The following is a 22,137-nucleotide window of genomic DNA, read 5'->3' as shown; positions in this document are numbered from 1 at the left end:
ACTTCATAAATGGACAAAGAGTCAGTTTGAGGCCAAATGAGGGGAGTACATGTTTTTATGCATTTTCTGCAATATCTAATAACTTATAACATAAAGATAAACTACAAACAATAAATCAAAATTTCTTATATAATATATATAGCAATTATTCAAGATCTAGATAATTAACAGAATTTATTAGGGGCACAATTTAAAGGAATCAAATTGTCACAACACCCTACACAACCTCAACAAATCAACAAATTCAAATTTGAACTTTCATGAACATGCACACAAGAAGCAAAGATGTCTTCTATCATTAACAAAATATGAATTTTACAATGGATGTAGATTAATTCTATTGACATTGAATAGTGCAGATGTATTCTTCTGATGACATAATTGTCTCTTTTTAATACAGTGGAGTCCCGGCTGTCCGCGAGGCCGGTGATACCGTGCATAAGCTGATTTCGTTACATCAACAAGGTTACGCAAATTAAATTGTTCTTGTTATTGTTTTAACATTCCAAAGGGATAAAAAAGAATAAAATTGATAAGTTCCAGATTGAAATAATAACTGCAATCCCATGATTTACGGTATTTGGCCAATGTCCATTAAAAAAGCATCAGATAAAATTTGTTTTACTTAAGTCAAATTTTTATCAGATTGAAATAATTTTTGCTCTGCATCCTTGGCAGTGTGTTTGGTTTGAGTTTAGCTACCTTTCGTAGCAGCTAATCTTTCCTCTATTCAAAATAAGTTCTTTTTGGTAGGCATACGAGAAATCACAGGACATTGGAAGAATTTTCAGAACAGGGGTTTCCCCAATTTTGGACACACATTACACAAAATCTTGAGGGTGAAACCCCACAAATTGATAATTTTATGAAATAAAAGTTTGTTATGAATGTATTTACACAATTATCCAATGATTGGTTTTATCAGTTGAATGAAGTGGTCAAAAGTCTTAGGTGCGCGGATACACCGGACTGCACCGTAAGTACAATGTATTAGAATTTCCACCATTTTGAATATATGTGCATGCTCTTTTAGTTCAAAGTAAAGTGACATTTAAAATGTTTTATTAGCTTTTAAGAGTCAAGAGAAAAAACTAGACTATAGATTTATAATAATTATTAATAAAGAAGATGTGGTGTACATGGTATAATTATTATTGCCAAGGAGACAACTATCCACAAGAGACCAAATGACACAAAAAAATGTGCATATATACATATCATAAAATTGTGTTCGACAGGAGTCATATTTTGTATCATTTTAAATCATTATTTGATTTATAAAATAGTACTTAATTCTAATAAAATAATTTTGTTATAAAATTAGAGATCTGTGGTATAACTGACAATAAGACATTTATATATCCAAAAACGACAAGTAACTAACTAACTTTATATCATTACAATGTTAACTTATTCTAATTTATCATGTTTAAATGCTAGATTCTTTTACTTTTATTTTGCAGAATTTGCCATCAACTAATTCAACTTTCAAGATTTCAATGGGACACTGAACTAAAAGATACACACATGTAACTGGACTACCTATAGACCACAGAGAACAAATATTGTTTTATTAAATCACAGAAAATGCCATATATGGAAAGATTTTCTATAGACATTCTCCTTGCTCATCCATTAAATTCCATCTAATGGTGGTCAATTCTCAATCAAGTTTCCATGCATTTTACATGTAATGGAAAATATTCCATCGGTTAAAATGTTCCATCAATTATCCATCAGATGGCAAAAATACCATCAATTATCCATCAGATGGAAATTATGCCATCAGTTTTCAATCATCATAAACACAAATTCCATCAAACAATTTCCATCAACAATTTTCCAGCATTGATGGAAAGTTGATGGAAAGTTGTTCCAATACTCCATCAACTGATGGAATTTGGTGGCATTTGTTCCATCACAAAAATCCATCATGTTTGATGGAAAATCTAGGGAAGGGTCATGTCGCCCTTTTAGCAAGAATTTACACTTCTCAAATCTAGGTCCTATAGTTTTCACAACTCTAATTGATAACCTACTCATTGACAATCAGGGTCCACATCTCAATATTTTATAGTACTAAATTGGCTTAGTAGTTTCAGAAAAGATGATCAAAAAGCGACAAAATTTACAGACTAAAAGGTTTTGCAAAATGTATCTTACAGAGCCAATATAGGAGACATGTTGTCCATTTTTTTCTCTCAAATATCTACAAGCTGTACTTTTATTGCAAGTATGATAGCACATACCAAGCATAGTATCTGGTAGACACAGGGAACCAGCTATCAGTTTCCTTGACTGACAGCTCTACATGTTATTTTTAAATGAGAAAGTATTATTGTTACAATGTTAACATTATAAATCACCAGGTAGTTACTTCTTCAAGGTAAGTGTTTTGTATCAACAGGATAATGATACATTTGTATGGTGAGGGTATTGTGCAGGGAAATTCGTTTTTTCTGGCCTTTAGTCATAATAGTTATCAAAGGTACCATGCTTATAATTTAATATGCCAGACACACTTTACGTCTACATAAGACTCATCAGTGATGTTCAGATCAACCAGAAAACCAAACAAGTGCATTGAAGAGCCAACATTCCAAAAAATTGTACCAAAGGTTATCTTTGCCTGGGATTATGACTGAAACTCATAAAACTTTTAAAAATGACTATCTTACTCAGACTCAAAAATCAACCAATCAAAATATTTGATTACATGTTTTGTGCACATATTTTGTACTCTAAGTACTGAGTAAAATTTATGACCAAAGAACCAGCTGATGAATATTTTGAGAAATGAAGAGGAAAATCTTCAGCTTGATCTTGAATTTATAATAGAGGTTAATTATCACTTCCTTATACTGAATTTTATATAAATTATGTCTGGTAAAGACTTATGAATTTTAACTATAGATTCAGTGACCTTAATTTTTCCTTGCTTTTAATCATTTTCTTTGCTTTATATAAATGGTCGGCAATTCATTGTTATTTTGCAAATCTTTGACAGTGATATGTCAATCATTGGTCATCCTATTTTTTACATAAGATAGAACTTTGAATTTTCCAATGTCTAAGTTAAATAGACCTATTTGTTTAGTTTATATTGCCTTGATAATAAGAAGTCCCAGTTCTTTAACAGCAGTTGGAAGCTTGTCCTCAACATTTGTACTATACAGTTGGACATCTTTACAACAGGAATTATTTCTGTAATTTCACGATTATAATAAATCCTGAAACTATCTCCTAAATTTAATCTTAATAAAATGCATATCAGAATTAATCACATGCAAAATTAAAACCTCAAAAACATGTTTGGTATTTGAAACCCTGAAATATAAACCTGCAAAAATTAAACCATTTAGAGTTATTAGAACTCTCTCCTTATTGCCATGAAGTCATATAAGTCAAAGTCTATTAGACTAATTTTATATCTGTCTGCAGTACATCAAAACCTGATGGATCTCTCTATATTAAACCTGCTTTTTTATGCACTTCACTGCATCATATTACATTAATTACATCCCCTTCTTTACAATGTGCTCCTAAGAAATTATAAGATCCTGATTGATAATACCATCACAACACCATTCCCAATCTGTTCCCCTGTAACCAAGATATCCTACTACAGGCTTAACAAGTAGATTAATTCAATTCTACCCACAAAAAATAGTATCAGTTTCAAAACCCTCCAAATTTGTTTGTCAATACAATAGTAGAATTACACTAAACATAAAAGAATGATGTACGTCCTGTCTGTAGAGTTTATAAGACATGTGAAAATAGCCCACACAATAAGTTTTAACGGAGATTAATTTATATTTTGACACAGAAGTGTCTCAAAAAATTTGTCATTCATTTTCAAGAAAGGGGTCTTTAGATGTAACCTTATGATAGAAATTTAATATCTTGCATTTAATGGAAAACTGGTAAAAAAAAAAATCAATGCATAACATACTATTCTGAAAGTTATTACCTAAATAAGTATGCACTGAAATGCATTATATATTATTAAGTAGCATAAATTGTATTTGTACAATAGTACTTTTAGTTCTTCAGCCTCTTTATGACCAAAACAGCAGTACTCTAACAAAAGAAAACAATCATGTGACTGATTCATTATGAATCATTCACAGAATAATGATAATCAAAAATTTAAATATTATATTTTATAGATAAAAATTAATAATGCTGAATAGGGCAAAATAATAATTAAAAAGAAAACAGGTTTTTGTTAAAGTTAAAATCAAGAGTTAAATAAAGTAAAATACAAATGAAATATGTCAATGTTAAAAGAAGCCCATATGTTCAAAGGAATAGATTTTTTTATATATCTGAATCATCACTGCAAGTGCATTAAATTTACAGAAAATGTTGAGTGCTCAGTTATTAAGTCTAGTTGTTCTGCCTGCAAACAGAACCTTTATATACAAATAAGATGTGGTATAATTGCCAATGAAACATCTTTCCATTATTTAGTCCAAACTATGATGTAGATATATATCATAAATTAAAGGTCACCATACAGCCTTCATCAGAAAACCCCATACCATACATACCATAAATTCAACTACATGTATAATAGGCCCTGACATGAAAAATGTAAAACAATTCATCAATAAAAAAACAGCCTTGTCATACATAATTAAAAATCTAACACAGCTACCTAACAAAAAAAGAAGAAGAATCTGGAAAAAAAGTGATACGTTAAGATAAATAATAGATTATTTAAGTGTCACATATTGATCTATTGTAAGATTACAAAACAAGATCATAGAAAAGGTTCTTTACCAAGGTCGTACCTTGACCACCTTGACTGATAATGGTTTACTTTTATAAATTGTTACTTGGATGAGAGAGTTGTCTCATTGGCACTCAAACCACAACATCCTATATCTATATATAGACTTTTGAGATAATCTGAACAAAACAAAACAACTTTTTTCACCATGGTCAAGCATAACTGTTAATCAATCTCAAGACTGATTGGCATTTAATTTGCCTCTGAGTGTGCAGCATATTTAAGTACAAGGAGTGTGTCTTCTGTAACATTTTAACTATTTCTTTTGTAAAGCTATGCATCACTAGTAAATAGTGATGTTAAATTTGTAACTTCCAAACACACTAATTGATCTCTTTATATGCAGAGCACTGACACTGTACTAAAAAGAAATGTTTGTCAGTAGCTAATTTTAAGTCTAATAAATTCTGGTAAGTGTATTAATCATCAAACTGAACAGAGGCCAATATAAAAAAGTGGTAACCATGACTGACAAGTACTCAGGATTCATTTATTTTCCTGGGTATCAATTTTCATGGATTAAGGAAAATTTGATTTTCCTGGTTTTGCCGATTTCTGTGTACAAAGCCTATAGAAAATGTGTAGTTCGTTAAACATTTGAGTTCATATTTTAGGTACTTATAATGACTGACAAGGCATCTGCTATTCCTAGTTCTCCATTCTTGTTTAATTATTTAATCTGACAGGGTGACTGCATGCTGACCATAACTTAGATGGTGACTAATAAATATGTCTTTTGATCATGGCTGAAACTGGAGTGTACTGATCTTTATAGATGGGAATTTTTGAGTCTTTTGATCATGGCTGAAACTGGAGTGTACTGATCCTTATTGATGGGAAAGTCTTTTGATCATGGCTGAAACTGGAGTGTACTGATCCTTATTGATGGGAAAGTCTATTGATCATGGCTGAAACTGGAGTGTACTGATCCTTATTGATGGGAAAGTCTATTGATCATGACTGAAAGTGACTGTACTGATCCTGATTGACAGGAAAGTCTATTGATCATGACTGAAAGGGATTGTACTGATTCTGATTGACAGGAAAAGCTATTGATCATGACTGAAAGGGACTGTACTGATTCTGATTGACATGAAAATCTATGGATCATGACTGAAGTGACTGTACTGATCCTGATTGACAGGAAAATTTATTGATCAGGACTGAAAGGGATTGTACTGGACCTGATTGACAGAAAAGTCTATTGATCATGACTGAAAGGGACTGCACTGATCCTGATTGACAGGAAAGTCTATTGCCCATGACTGAAAGGGACTGTACTGATTCTGACAGAAAGATGTCTGTTCATAATGACTGAAAGGGACTGTACTGATCCTGACAGAAAGACGTTTGTTGATAATGACTGAAAGGGACTGTACTGATCCTGATTGATAGGAAAATCAATTGATCATGATTGAAAGGGATTGAACTGGACCTGATTGACGGGAAAGTCTATTGGTCATAACTGAAAGGGACTGTACTGATCCTGATTGACAGGAAAGTCTATTGATCATGACTGAAAGGGACTGTACTGATTCTAATTGACAGAAATGTCTATTGATCATGACTGAAAGGGACTGTACTGATCCTGATTGACAGGGAAGTCTATTGGTCGTCTAGACTGAAAGGGACTGTACTGGTCCTGACATGAAAGTCTATTGATCATGACTGAAAGGGACTGTACTGATCCTGATTGACAGGAAAGTTTATTGATCAGGACTGAAAGGGATTGTACTGGACCTGATTGACAGGAAAGTCTATTGGTCATAACTGAAAGGGACTGTACTGATCCTGATTGACAGGAAAGTCTATTGATCATGACTGAAAGAGACTGTACTGATCCTGATTGACAGAAAAGTCTATTGATCATGACTGAAAGGGACTGTACTGGTCCTGATTGACAGAAAAGTCTATTGATCACGACTGAAAGGGACTGTGCTGATCCTGATTGACAGGAAAGTCTATTGATCATGACTGAAAGGGACTGTACTGATCCTGATTGACAGAAAAGTCTATTGATCATGACTGAAAGGGACTTTGCTGATCCTGATTGACAGGAAAGTCTATTGATCATGACTGAAAGGGACTGTACTGATCCTGATTGACAGAAAAGTCTATTGATCACGACTGAAAGGGACTGTACTGATCCTGATTGACAGAAAAGTCTATTGATCACGACTGAAAGGGACTGTGCTGATACTGATTGACAGGAAAGTCTATTGATCATGACTGAAAGGGACTGTACTGATCCTGATTGACAGGAAAGTTTATTGATCATACTGAAAGGGACTGTACTGATCCTGATTGACAGAAAAGTCTATTGATCATGACTGAAAGGAACTGTACTGATCCTGATTGACAGAAAAGTCTATTGATCATGACTGAAAGGGACTGTACTGGTCCTGACAGGAAAGTCTATTGATCACGACTGAAAGGGACTGTTCTGGTCCTGACAGGAAAGTCTATTGATCTAGACTGAAAGGGACTGTTCTGGTCCTGACAGGAAAGTCTATTGATCTAGACTGAAAGGGATGTACTGATCCTGAAACTGAGAAGATCTCTCTCAACTGATCATGTAATGGAATTAAGTTAATCATTATCTGAACTTTTTTAGACGTCTGGTGTTGTTGGATTCAGTTCCAATCTGTCAATAATTAAGTGAGTTTGAGTAATTACTCACAAAATACAACTGCTTTAATTATTCTGACAATAAATACAAGAAAGGTATTCACTGTTGAACATTAATGTAATGTATATGACTAAACAAAATAATTAATTGCTTTTCTGATTAATTTCAAACCATGTGCCGATATACACTATACACTAAGACAATTGTTTGTTTCTTTACTCTAGGCCACACACAGTTTTTACCACACAATTTATGTTGTTTCTGATTAATGCATAACAGATAAATTGTAAAATAAAAGTCAAATAAACTTCCTACTACTTAAAATTTCATTCTGTTGGGTTTGGTTTATTCAGTTCTTACCAAACTATAGAATGTAACCAAGTTTTTGCAACTTTGATTTTTTTTAAAGTCTACAAAAATGACTCAGTTTTATAATATGAAAAATTTAAACTGTTTTTAAGTCACTTAATAAGAATGCAAGATGTATGTACGTGTAAAAGTTTTACAAAAAGCTGACAAAATTGATGAAGGGTGTATAAAGTCTGAAATAATCATCATAAATTTCTTAACAAAGGGAAATTGTGCAATATATGCAAGAATATTTGTTAACCTCCCTATAAATGTTTTACATCATACTAAAGATAGTCCTGAAAGATTTGTTTTTAGAAAGAAAGTCAACAATTATAAATTTTCAATTAATGGTATGATAAGGGATTTACAAGTACTATTGATAATTTATGAATGGAATTTTATTATCTCCGAAACCAGTGTATCATGTTGATTCAATTAATATCTAAGACAATAATAAGTAAACTGTTATTTGTCTTGACAAACTATAAGTACTGTTATTTGGTAATATATGATACTACAATTAATTTCCATTGTTAAATTTTTTATTAACTTGTGGTATGACAAAAAATAATATTAACCAACAGTCAACAGCTCGTGATGTTACCCAGGCAGTTATTAAGAATGCATTATTGTCGTTTTAACTATTCGTCTACCTGAAGTATTAAGGAGGGTCATTCATATTTATTGCATAAGTAAAATTGTTTATTTAAAACCCCTTTAAAAAGTATTTCAGAAGCTCAGTTAGGTTACCTTTAAGTATATATTAAGTATGATCAAAATTTTAACATAAATTGTTATCAACATCATCAAAAATAACTCAAGGATGTATAATTTTATGATTAAGTGTAAAGTGATAGTAGTATTGGTAGTTAGATGTGTAAACCAATGATATGCTTACTCAGCAGCTACTGAGCTGTGGTGTCACTTTATATTTTAAAAATGGGTTGTAACATATAGAAAAGATGGGGGCAGAGAGACCAATGATGAATACATCATATAATTCTTCATGCTAATCTTCATCCATGTGTGTGATACATTCAATGCTGTTCTAGAGTGCAAGTCGTTTGGTATTGTTAGACAATGGCTACAGAATGTGGGGACATCAGGAAATAATTGAAAGATTACAAACTGTCGTCTGCCAATAGAAAGATTTCAGAAGTTGGACATCTGTTTAGTATTTTATAATTGGATACTGTAAAGGACCATTGAAAGTGCATATTGGGAAATTTTTAGTGTTTATAATTAAAGCATGTTGTTTAATCAAAGGAATTATTTTTCATTCATTTTTAGTCGAGGTAGGTTTTAAGTTGACTTAGCATCGCAGAGAAAACTATCAACTACAACAGAACTACAGACTATGCCGACTTTAACAGACTACATCAGACAGCAATATTTTTTTTTATTCTAATGTAACATTTACATTTCTATAGTGATAAGAACAACAAATTTATACAATAATTTCACTGCATTACGGTAGATCCTATAATAGGAGAAGCTTCAACAAAATATTGGATTCAACTCAAACAAAGTTATATATAGATAGATATGAGAACCTGCTAGCCTTGCAATATTTAAAGTTCATTCCACAGATTTTATTGTCATTTATTTTTCGTACTTTTTGAAAATATCACAATGAAATTCAGTCAACTTATTTTTATCACACAATTATGTGTAGTACTATATATGAAAGTGAACAGAGTTAGTTCACTAAAATCAAAGAAAACAATTAAAACAAAGCGATGTAGATATGTATTTGTGGTCAAAGAAATGGACACGTCTAGTTGTCCGAATGAAATTACTAGCCAACGTCCAATGGACAATGAGGTTATTACCGAGGACTTTAGAAATGACATGCATCCTCGTATTAAACCTCTTTTCAAAGGAAATTCAAATGATATGGAGGATTTAAATACTCGTCTCCAAAGTATGGAACAAGAACTGGATCATGAAAAACAGAAGAATAGCAATTTGAACGTGACAATTTCTAAACAAGAAATGTTATTACAAAATATGTACAGATTTATTAACAATATGAAAATCGATCAACATAAACAAAAACAAAAATATAATGAACTGGAAAAGAAATTCATTGGCATGGAATTAGACGTTGCAGAAGTGAATAATGTACTCACTAAAAGGGGAACCTTATCAGAAGTTTCTACGGGAGAAACACAGAAAGAAATTCCCGTACAAAGTGCAGCAAAAACACACAGCTGTGCTACATCTAATCCAGATGCAACATTCAAAGGTAAGCCTTGATATTTTTTATATTTCAATTTCAAATCGACTGAAACATTTCACAGATTAAATTGCACAAAAAACTGCAAATTTATCAGTTATATTACCACTGATTCTACAGTCAATTGTTGTACACTCAGCAATCATTTTTCTGATAAAAACAGGATGAGATTATGATATGATATAATATACTTGATACAACTATTACATATTTGAATGAAAAATTGTTGTTACAAGTTAAGTGCTATTTTTGGATATCATCAAAGAAGAAAATATATATGTTTTCATAAATCATAAAAGAAAAGAAAAAAAAACATAAAGATTTATTACTCACAGCTAAAAAAAACAAACGCAAAAGAGTGAAATCTTTTATAATTTCATTATTATAAGTTAATATTCTCCTACAAGTAAAAAGTGCTTAATCAGTAATTGTCAGTAGAAGTGAAGGCAGAGTGTGTTATTGCATTTTGTGCAGATTTTACGATGAGGAAGTGATGAGTTTAGTCTATCATGATGGATATAAAGTATGAATGATTACATAATATCTCTGTTTATATCATCATTGATCTATTGACGACTACAGAGTCAGAACACAGGTGTATTTGTATAATGGATCCACCTCACGTTGCCAAGGTCATGTTTTAATTGTATTTTCATTAAAATCAAAGGGAAGAAATTTCACTAATTTTTTCTTAAAATTAATTCATTCTGAAAATCAAATTTCAGTGACTTTTCTAGATAAAATAGACTTGAGGATGATGCTACCAAGGAATTAATAAAACTCAGTTGACCTTCAACAATGATCATTTAAGAAAATCAATCATTATCATTGATTCAGTCTGATTGTTCTTAAAATATCTAGTGGCAAATATAAGCACATGTGCAGTGGCCAATATAAGGAAACTACCAGTGGCAATTAAAGGCATCTGAGTGAGTGTCAGTGAGGAAACATAAATATGTAACTTGTCCAGTTGCATGCAAACATTAATTAGCATGTCTACAATTTGTTAAGAGGTAAATACTAGCATCTGTCCTAGACAGTGGCATCCAAACTTGATTGTATGATTTTTGTTGATAGTTGGTTGCTTTGATATGCAGCCAATATTACAGACAATCATAGACCTATAGAGGTCTAAATCTCATCTTATATGCAAATTTAAAGTAACTTTTAGGTAAAACTGTTAGCGTGATAGAGGACATAAACTAGGTTCCCTATATAACATTAATCAAGGAGAAAAATTATCAATATTGGCTCATATTAGGTACATAAATTATGAACTAAGATGACCTTATATATTTGCTGACTTAAGAAAACCTGTCATTGTTATTGTAAATTATTCAAATAATAATTAACCTACCTTTTTTTTCAATTTAAATAGCAGTAATTAAAACTGCAATAAAAAACAGAAAAGTCATAAAAAAATAATTGAAATGTTAGTAAAGTGTCATGCCCAGCCGATATGCTATGGTAAACCTATTATTTCATTGTCCTTAAAAGGAGTGTTCAACAGTTTCTGGCTAACGACTGAGTAACACTGAGTTTGGTACAGAAATCAGAGGTTTCCTTATTCATGCACCTTGGCATAGTTTGTATGTGTCTTAAAAACACTACTTCCGTTGCAGTCATTGCCTTATGTGGCATCAGTTTTCATTGGTGAAGGAAGCTGGAGTGCCCTTGTCAGGAAAGCTGACAATGATAGTCAATTAAGATTGAAGTTGAGCTCACCACAAGAAGTAGAGAGATGGATATTTTGGTAATGGCTGATGTTAAAAACAAAAGTAACTAAGTACAAAATATCAGATGACCACCTACACAAAATGTGCCACAAATTATCCCTTTGGTATCTGTTCATTATCTTTCCTTTATGTATAAACATCTAAGTGCAGAAACACTATATTGAGGTTAAGCAGTCTACATATTTTTGAAACAGCAAACATATACCATTATCTGTTATTTTTACCTCAATTTGTTTATTTTTCTTAATGCATGCAATTCTATACATAGATATATATTTGAAACATGCAAGGTTGTCAAATTGTGTCGGTTCATATTATATGTTTGAACTCATTTTTAAGAAGATATTATCGAATAAACTAAATATACTTTTTTTCCAAGACATCAAATGCTTAATTAACAGCTTGAAATCACAGAAATTATAATCCATCTTATAATGTGGTCAGACATAAAAATCATTTCTTTTTACTTGAATGACTGTAAATAAAATTTCTCTTTGGAAGGAAGCTTGACTTTGTAATTTTAATTTTTCGGTCATGATTTGTACATTATCATAATTTGTCACTAAGTTACGAAAAGTTATCATTTAATGGTTGTGGTTTGTGATAATTAAAGGACAGTATGAAAGATCATTATTAATATTTTAAGATAACTTTATTAAGTCTTCAAAGGGTAAATTTATAAGAAGTTTGATTTTATCAACCATCTAACGTAAAAATTGCAGACTCAGGGCATATGCACCTAATGTGCTTTGAGTAGGCATGGGGAATCTCTACGATCTCGATCTCAACGATCTCTATGATCGGTAAAAATTCCACGAGTAAGCATTCTTATAAGAAATATTCCTATCTTAACCCAGTTATCAACAATTGGAACATAAAACTATTTGTTTTCTTCTTCCCTAGACATTCTTCTGGTGTGTTCAGAAAAATACTAATTGGACTGGCATACATATACCATTTCAAACAGTCTGAGTGTTATAACATAGAATTTCAGCTAAGCTCTAACTATGTTTTAATTTCACTTCTGAAAAAAGTCTAACATTCAGATCAACCATGATAAATATGTATTAAAATTCTTCAAGATTTTTAATTTTTTTTGAGAAACAAGAACTTTATTGAGAATATGTTTTTGCTCTTACTTTGCAGTAAGTAAAGCTGATCGCGCCATCACTTAAAAATGCACTAATGTCACAACTCATATTTCTTAACTAAAGTATATATACTGCTTGTCCAAATAATTATGACGTCTTGAAAGGCTATTATAATTTTCCTTTCAAGACGTCATAATTATTTGGACTGTAAGGGTCAAAGAAAAAAATTATAATAGCCTTTCAAGACGTCATAATTATTTGGACTAATATACTGCATGTATGATGCTCATTTCAATAAATGCATTCTTATAAATCAAAGCTAAATAATGTACAGTAATGAAAAGGAAAAACATTTTTTTTTAAATAACATGATTATTTTACACAATTTGAGTTATCATATTAATGATATAGTATTCATAATCTAATGCCAATGTGCACAAAAAACTGAATTTGCCACATTTATGAGCTATAACTTTCTCTTAAAAAATAAAGTAGGATTTTGAAAATAAATAAAAAGGAGACCATATAGTTAAATTATTATGATAAAGATAAACATCTAGTGCAATAAACCTTGAGTTTTCTATAAGTCTAAGTGCTATTCTGATATTTGACATATCTTGAAATTGTCATATTTGACATGTCTTGATCCTTTGGATTTGATTTTTTTTTGTGGCATACCAATTAATTGTCATGGATTTTACAATTTTTTGGGATTAGTACAAGTGAACCACAAACTTAAATGTTCAACTACCTTAAAATTGTCTATAGGCTTGTATGAAGACTTCATAAAATTCACCAATTCAGATATTGACTCAAATACATTTTTCCTCGATCATCAATGAAAAATGGGAACCAATGAAAATAACTGAATTCACAGTAAGCTGATTTTAATGCGTCTTGACATTCTTAATTTGACATGTCTTGATATCCTGATAGTTGACATGTCTTGATATCCAGATAGTTGACATGTCTTGATCGATATATACTGATAGTTGACATGTCTTGATATCCAGATAGTTGACATGTTTTCATATACTGATAGTTGACATGTTTTTATATACTGATAGTTGACATGTTTTCATATACTGATAGTTGACATGATTTCATATACTGATATAGTTGACATGTCTTGAATCTGATATTTGAATTTATGTCTTGAAGCTGATATTTGACATGTCTTTATATTCTAAGAAGTCACATCTGTCATGGTTCAGATATTCAGGATCAGGTATATGACAAGTCCTTATTACTTACCCAATATGAAGCAAGTGATCATAGTCAAAATTTTGATAATTTATTTTTTTGGTCTGATAACTCAACTGTTTTGTAAATATGTCTGGAAATTCTATATATGACTGACAGGCATTTACAGCTTCTGTGCAAATATCAGTCATTCCAACCAAGCAATTTTCTTTGTAAGTCTATAGTTAAATTGTTTAGTTTGAGTCTCAGTAAAGGTGTTTGTCAGGTAGCATTACAGTTCTATGTACCTGTAGCTAGGTATCTGACAATTTAATGGTTCTGTATGGATACCTGCAACAGGTGTCTACCATCTGTATTGTTCTGTTACCCTCCGTGAAGATATACAGGGAAAATACAAGGCTCTCCATCTACTGGTCTGTATTGTTCTGTTACTCTCCGTGAAGATATACAGGGAAAATACAAGGCGCTCCATCTACTGGTCTATGCAAGGGGTTTCTACATTATTTTGCAATATATATGTTCTTTGAAAAAACCTTGTAACTGTAAGTTGTTTATTCATGAAAATGTATCAACCAAATAGTATGTTTTCACAAGTACATGCAATTTTAGGCTTGTCACCATTTTATATGCAATGTCAGGAATTTAAAAAAGGTTTGTGGTAATCTACTTGTGTGTTTTAAGTGTTAAAGTTTTTAAAGTTAAAGGTTTTGTGTTTGGTAAGTTAAGCTTACCCTTCTGGACCCCATGAGATCATCCCCAGTTTTTGGTGGGGTTTGTGTTCACCGTCTTAAGTTTTCACTGTAGATTAATCTTTTGCCATAGTGATGTCAATTTGGTGACTTTTATTAAAGTTTTAGATATCTCTAGGATTCTAACTCTTTTTATAAATCTTTCTGTACAGTTGTGTTTAATAATTCTGCTAGCTTTCAGCTGGTACCAGATATTTTCCTTCTTGTTATAGAATTATATATATTAGATAGAAATGTATGATCTAATGTTATATGGAGTAACATGTGAAGTTCATGATTCTGTTCAGGAATCTGATAAATTTGATTTTCTGTGTAGGTGTGCCAAGTTTGTTGTTCTATGCAGGAGTCTGTTAAAGTTATGTGCAGGCGTGTGCACAGGTTAAGGTTCTGTGCAGACACATGTCAAGTTTATGGTCCTTTATGAGTAACTGCATGTATGCTTCATGAATAGACCTGAGGAATTTCTGATTTTTGTCAAGTTAATAGTTTTATATGTAGAGAACATATTGTTACCACACAGTGAAGTTTCCAATTAACAGTTTTGCTAATGTAGCTAAAGATCTGATATAGCTATTGGACAATAAGGCAATAGGTATAGGTATCAGTGGCGGATCCAGAACATTTTGTAAAGGGGGCCGCTGTCTGACATAAGTGGGGCCTGCTTCAGTTTGGCTTCAGTGATTCCCTATATAATTAACCAAATTTTTCCCACAAAAGGGGGGCGGCCCCTCAGGTATTTTTTAAAGCATATGTTTATCTTTCCATTTTCCTGTGTCTGGTTCTGTTTACAACTTGTCATTTACAACTAGAGTAAAGAGGTGTAAAACTTCTGTTACCAAATTTATTTATACTTTGCAGCATAACTTTGATGAAAAAAATTCTTCATTGCCGGAATTTCTGCATTATAAATACTTGCAAACTCAGCAACTAAGAATAATTACAAAATTGTTTATTATAGTTTGTTTATGTGTTGCATCATTGAAGCAATCTGTTTAATCAATTACTATAAGTGTCTAGACCAGATAAGATAAAGTTGTTTTTCACCATGTAACGTTCTGTTAGGTAGATATTTAATAATAAACCTATAATAATTATAGAAGTACTTTGGCAAAGAATTAAAAAAATTACAGGAAAACAGTATGATTTTGATGTGGAGATGACAGCTGTCAACATTGAAAAAGCTTTTGGGGTATAAGGTCGGGGCGTTTTAACAGCATGAAAGAAAGTTAGGGTGAAAAGATCAGACAATTCATAGAATAAGTGATATGTGTGTTAACAGTATGAAAGGATTTAGAAAGCAAAGATCAGTGGATTTCAATGTAATAAAGATATGTGGTTTACACAGCAAGTAATATCAGAGAAGATCATGTAGAATAGGTGATAGGTGTTTAAACAGCAAGAAAGGATTACTGGAGTATGTGATAGCAACTAAAATTACAACTAAACAGCAAGAAAGTAAGGAAAGGAAATGGTGTGATTCCTATACAGAAAAGAAAATCAGTACAATGCAGATTAAAGAACATAAAGGCAGCAGTAAGAAAAAATAAGCGAGAGTAGGAGAGTAAAGGATGTTAAAATTATATCCCAGAACAAACTAGAGGCTCTAAAGAGCCTGTGTCGCTCACCTTGGTCTTTGTGACTATTTAACAAAGGAAGCAGATGGATTCATGACAAAATTGTATTTTGGTGATGGTGATGTGTTTGTACATCTTACTTATGAACTTGGCCCAGTAGTTTCAGTGGAAAATGTTAGTAAAAATTTACAAATTTTATAAAAATTGTTGAAAATTGACTATAAAGGACAATAACTCCTTAGGGAGTCAATTGACCATTTCGGTCATGTTGACTTATTTGTAAATCTTACTTTGCTGAACATTATTGCTGTTTACAGTTTATCTCTATCTATAATAATATTCAAGACAATAACCAAAAACAGCAAAAATTCCTTAAAATTACCAATTCAGGGGCAGCAACCCAACAACGGAATGTCCGATTCATCTGAAAATTTCAGAGCAGATAGATCTTGACCTGATAAACAATTTAACCCTGTCAGATTTGCTCTAAACGCTTTGGTTTTTGAGTTATAAGCCAAAAACTGCATTTTATCCCTATGTTCTATTTTTAGCCATGGCAGCCATCTTGGTTGGTTGGGCGGGGCACCGGACACATTTTTTAAACTAGATACCCCAATGATGATTGTGGCCAAGTTTGGTTAAATTTGGCCCAGTAGTTTCAGAGGAGAAGATTTTTGTAAAAGTTAACGCAGGACGACGACGACGACGGACGACGGACGATGACGGAAGCCGGACGGACGCCAAGTGATGAGAAAAGCTCACTTGGCCTTTCAGTCAGGTGAGCTAATAAAATGAATAGACATTGAGATACACACATAATATGGAGAAAAGAAGAAAAAGGAATGAGGAATATTTAACAGCAGAGGAGAAGACAGTGTACACCGTCTAAATGAAGAGCTGTTATGGAAATAATTAACCAAGTTTTTCCACTGATTGATGACCAACAACTGATCGATTGATTGTTGATTAACATCCAGTGACAAATATTTCCTGCATGTTCAGGACAAATGACCAATTACTTGTTAGTGTAATAGGTCTAATTTTGTAAAGTGTGGACACAGTTCCTACTTCAAGAGTAAAACATATATATAAAACAGGCTATTATTTGATACATGTATCCAGTATTGGGTGATGCAAAACCACCATCAGATTAATGTGGTGAAAGGTTTTATCAAAATGGAAATCTAAACAACAAATTAAACCATTATCATTTCTTACTCAATAAAATAAGTATTCCATGAAGTTTTGTAACCGATTTAAAAGTGTTTAATGTAACCTAGCTAGTATGATGTTAAATTTTAAAGTATAATGAAAGCTTTACTAAGAATAGACACACATTGTTAGCTACCTCTTAGGACACTTAAACAGCTATAAATTAAATCTTTCACAATAAAATAGTTAGGCAATAAAATATTTATACATACTTCAATATTGGCTGGATTTCATTCATCATATTAACACTAGTTTATGTAAAGTTAAAAGAGAAACCAAATCTTTACAAGTTTTAGCTTTCTAAAAAGCTTTGGACTGCTTGGCTGTATCTGATTCTTTAAAGTAAGAAGTAGTCTATGTGGTTGTCTAAATATGGTAAAGGTGTTAATATTTACATCTCATCAGTGTGATATTATAAACCCTTTTCAATTCAATGTTGACGTCCTACTTGAAGTCATAGAATTATCTACAGATTTTCAAACTTCTTATAACATTAACTGAGGTAAAATGGAGAGAAGGAGGGGGGGGGGGGGGGGGGGGATTTTGCCTTTGAATAAAATGATTCTATTGATAGCCTTGAAGAACTAAATAAAATTCTTACTCTGTAAAAGAAACATACCCCCCCCCCCCCCCCCAACTCCACCTTTGAAATAGTTGCTCTTTATTTGACAATTTTGATTCTTTCAATTTTTTGGTGCATACAATCTCCAAATTTCATCTTTTTAAAAAAAGAGATTTTTTGCTGATCAAGATCGAAGAAAAAGCATCTGATTTTAGTATTAGTTTTACTTTGATTAATGACACTTCTGTCAACATTATTCTTTCTTATTGAGGTTATCTAAGGAAATGTGAAGTGGTGTTGTTTTGTGATTATATTAAAATTTTCATTCAGTTTAATCTGATTAATCATATATCATCCCATACAAAATGCTCAAGATCCTTATAAAAAATATATAACACCATTCACATTATGTAAACAATGCAAAAAAAATCAGACAAAATAATTCATCATTTTAGATTATCTTTCTTATCTGATAAGATATAAATAATATAAAAATAAAGAGAAAAAGGGTGATTGCCAATAAGACAACTATCCACCAGAGACCAATGAGAGAGAAAGTAAACAACTATAGGGTTCTGTACGACCTTCAACTATCAGTATATCCCATACAATATATACAGCTACCAGCATAAAAGGCCCCACATGACCAAACAATTCAAACCAGAAAAAAAGTGGCCTGTCTTATTTATGTTAAAAACAATAAGCCAAAAACAGAATATGGAAGATAATAGTAGCCAACTACTTTGGATTTATTAATATTCATTGGAAACCAATAATAGTCAGGCACTTACAAATGTGGTCTGGTTAACAGTGTTTGTGAGCACTCATCATATTTTGTAAAACAAAAAGAATATCCAAGGTTTTACAACCAAAATGATCGAGTTGCGATACTCTGCTTATTTCTCATGTGAATTCTTTAAAAAAATATATATAATTACCAAAATTAATGCTAAAAGAATATATTAAATTCATAATGAAGATCATACAATATTTTTCTTTAAATTGCAGATGTACTAGCTGTTTAAAAAGATATCAAATACATAACCACAAGCAATCTAGTCAAAAAGTCAAATCTTTTGAAATTGTGTACCTTTATTAATATTTCAATGAATAAAAAGATAACATCTTATATGCCTTTAGCCTTTTTAGATGTATCCAATGACTTAGGTGTTAAAAGGTGAAAAGGGTAAATTTATTTGTACTGTCCAAAACAAAGTCTGTTTTAACTAACAGATCAGTATTCCAGACAAAACAAGTTTTCTCATCTTCGTGTGTAAATTATGTTTATTGAAATAACAACTTTGATGAAAGGGGTTGATATCTGATGAAATATGATTATTTTATTTATCATGATCCCTGTAGTTCTATTATAAAGTAAAATAAACATATCAATGTAGATCAGTATGATTTATGGGGTATTTTATATCAGTAGTTCAGGTCTATGAGATGTGGTTTTACATACAAATTACACTGACATTTTTTTGTATAAGCACTTTATTTAAAAGGTCGACAAGTGAACCTAAATGTCGGTCAAATTCTTTAAAAAAATAATCAAAATGACTATGTGCTACTTTTTGTTCCAAATATTTTGCAATCTTGAGACTGATACTCCAAAATATTCAGGTGGCTAATGCCTTTTAGATGCAGGTAATGAGATGACACGAAAGTATCATTGTCAAATGAATCGACACAAACATATTATTGTCAATCTAATACAAATAAATATATAATACATTTATCCTAATGCATTAAGTGGTATTTATAAGGACTATCTCCAATGCACAATAGTTAATCAAAAGCATCAAATAATGCAAAATAAATGACTAAAGTCAATGTGAAAGTGCATTTTTGCATTGATATATTCTTGCTTCCGCCAACCTTTAGACATCTGTGGTTAGATATGAATCTTAAATTATTGTGACTTTTACAAAAGTACACATGTACAGGGCTCATATTAACATTTAGACTAAATATGGCATTACACAATAATACATAAGATCAAATGATATATATCTTTTTACTTACTCCTAAGTCTATACCATCTACTTCTTTACATTTAGATGTAACAGTTGCCATAAATATGAAATGTCATGATTTTTTAAATGTAGAAGCATTAGAAATACATTTGTATTCATAGAGTTTCTTTAATTGAAAGTGTTTTAAATTCATTAAAATTAAACATTATGTATATGATACAGACTAACTGATTTCTGCATGCAATAAACCACTCAATAACGACTATAACTTGTCTGTCCTTCTTACAGACGAACCTTAGACGAACCTTACACTTCTGGCAAGACCTCTACTTTCAGTGCGTCATACACAGGACAATGTGATATATCTAGGTAACATAGTGTTCTGACTCGTCAACTGACAACACAGTTCTGTCATTATACCCTAAAATATCGGGTTATATTTGGCTGTAACACATTCTTTGATGAGTTATAAGACAAATTCTAGGAGATAGACTCAGGGTGGTAAGGAAAGACAACTTTTCCTTGAAGGCTGCTATACACTGTAATAAGCATTCTTAAACAAAGCAGTAAAATTAAAAATGTCCCTTAATTTCTGAGACATAAAATAGGACATACAACTTAATTGAAATCCATGTACAGCTTACAATTTAGGTCACAGAGAAATCATAAGCTGTCATACTTAATTGTAGATGCATTCGCACCCAAAATAACATGGTAGCAGGTCAACAATCTAAAGCCACTGAATCAAGAGATATGGGTATTGGGAATGTAATTTAGGACCTTCTAATGGCATAAAATCCAAGATAAACCTACAAACCCAATTTTATAAATCTCACAACTATGACTGCTGATGTTCATACTATTGACACTTCTTTAATGATATCCCCTTAACTGGGTTAGAGAAAAATTAAAAATATGTTTACCAATCCTGACATAATAATAGTGCTTTAAACTGGTTACAACTTACAATACTAGAATTCACTATAAACAAGTCATTAGAATTACAGAGCCTACAATTCGCTGAAACGGAATATGTTTTGTCTACTAAAGGCATTCCTGCTAATCTCCTCCCACTCTAACTCAGTAACAAACATCAACATTGTTAGAAGGTCACTAGGTATAAAAAAATCTCTTCAAATTCTAATATAGTTGCATATATTCCTTTTCAGATATGTTAATCTGGAAAAGCAATTGTAAGATGTTTTTGTCTACAATTGTATATCTATACCTCCCAAGTGATTTTCAAGATGAGAAAGCAATGTATCAACAATATTCCCAATGTTATTGAGGTGTAGAACTCAAGGTTAAAGATTATACTTTTCATCTAATTTACAATTTAAAATTGTGCTTTCAATCATACAGAACAAATTTCTCAGTCAGGTATGAAATAGGTAGCCATACTGAGTTCTTGCACTTAAGATATATCTATCAAACAAGATATTTGAAGATTTATATATGAATCCGTACAATGATTTTATCATTGTTCAGAGTTTTTTGGTATGTAACTGCTCTCTGGTGCTGTCAACTTCATGCAAATAAAATACAAATAATTCAGAACTTAAGAAAGCATCATTGTTTTGGCTTTTTCATATGTATTCCTTTTTATTTGAAATTCTTATCGTTTTTAACAACATGCTGAACTAAAGGTGAAGTTTTCATTAAATTAAAGCCTTCTATTCAGGTCAGTCTCCATTTGAGGAACTGACCAGACCTGCCTATACTTGACCTGGATAAACATCATTAAACTTCAACCAGTATATTTTGGAAGTTTTAATCAGGTTTTCAAAGTTTAACTACTTTAAAACATTGATTTTGTCCAAAATAATATAATTTAATTATCTTATAAAAATATGAAATATTTGATGATGATTTTGGTGATGTAGATCCAAGATTGATTGATTGATTGATTGATTGCTGTTTAACACCACTTTCAGCACTTTCGTCTATATCATGGTGACATTTTTTAAATAAGCGTAGGAGTAAGCATGAGTTCTTGAAGAGAACAAAAGGGGTCTCA

General features: G+C 31.6%; 2 protein-coding genes across 2 annotated transcripts in view; one reads left to right on the top strand and one right to left on the bottom strand.

Annotated features, from left to right (window-relative positions):
- Positions 1 to 22,137, bottom strand: part of LOC143078883 (protein disulfide-isomerase TMX3-like) — a 112,223-nt gene that overhangs the window by 35,244 nt on the left and 54,842 nt on the right. The gene's annotated exons all lie outside the window — the stretch shown is intronic.
- The window catches only part of LOC143078884 (angiopoietin-related protein 2-like), a 30,953-nt gene continuing 17,410 nt past the window's right edge, over positions 8,595 to 22,137 (top strand). The window contains exon 1 of the mRNA XM_076253910.1: positions 8,595 to 10,026. Within this exon, the coding sequence (XP_076110025.1) occupies positions 9,411 to 10,026 (616 nt within the window). The 5' untranslated portion in view covers positions 8,595 to 9,410. The remainder of the gene's footprint in view (positions 10,027 to 22,137) is intronic.

The sequence above is a fragment of the Mytilus galloprovincialis genome, chromosome 6 (assembly GCF_965363235.1).
Source record: "Mytilus galloprovincialis chromosome 6, xbMytGall1.hap1.1, whole genome shotgun sequence".
NCBI lineage: Eukaryota > Metazoa > Mollusca > Bivalvia > Mytilida > Mytilidae > Mytilus > Mytilus galloprovincialis.
The sequence above is the reverse complement of the archived record's forward strand: the minus strand, read 5'-3'. Positions and strand labels throughout refer to the sequence as shown.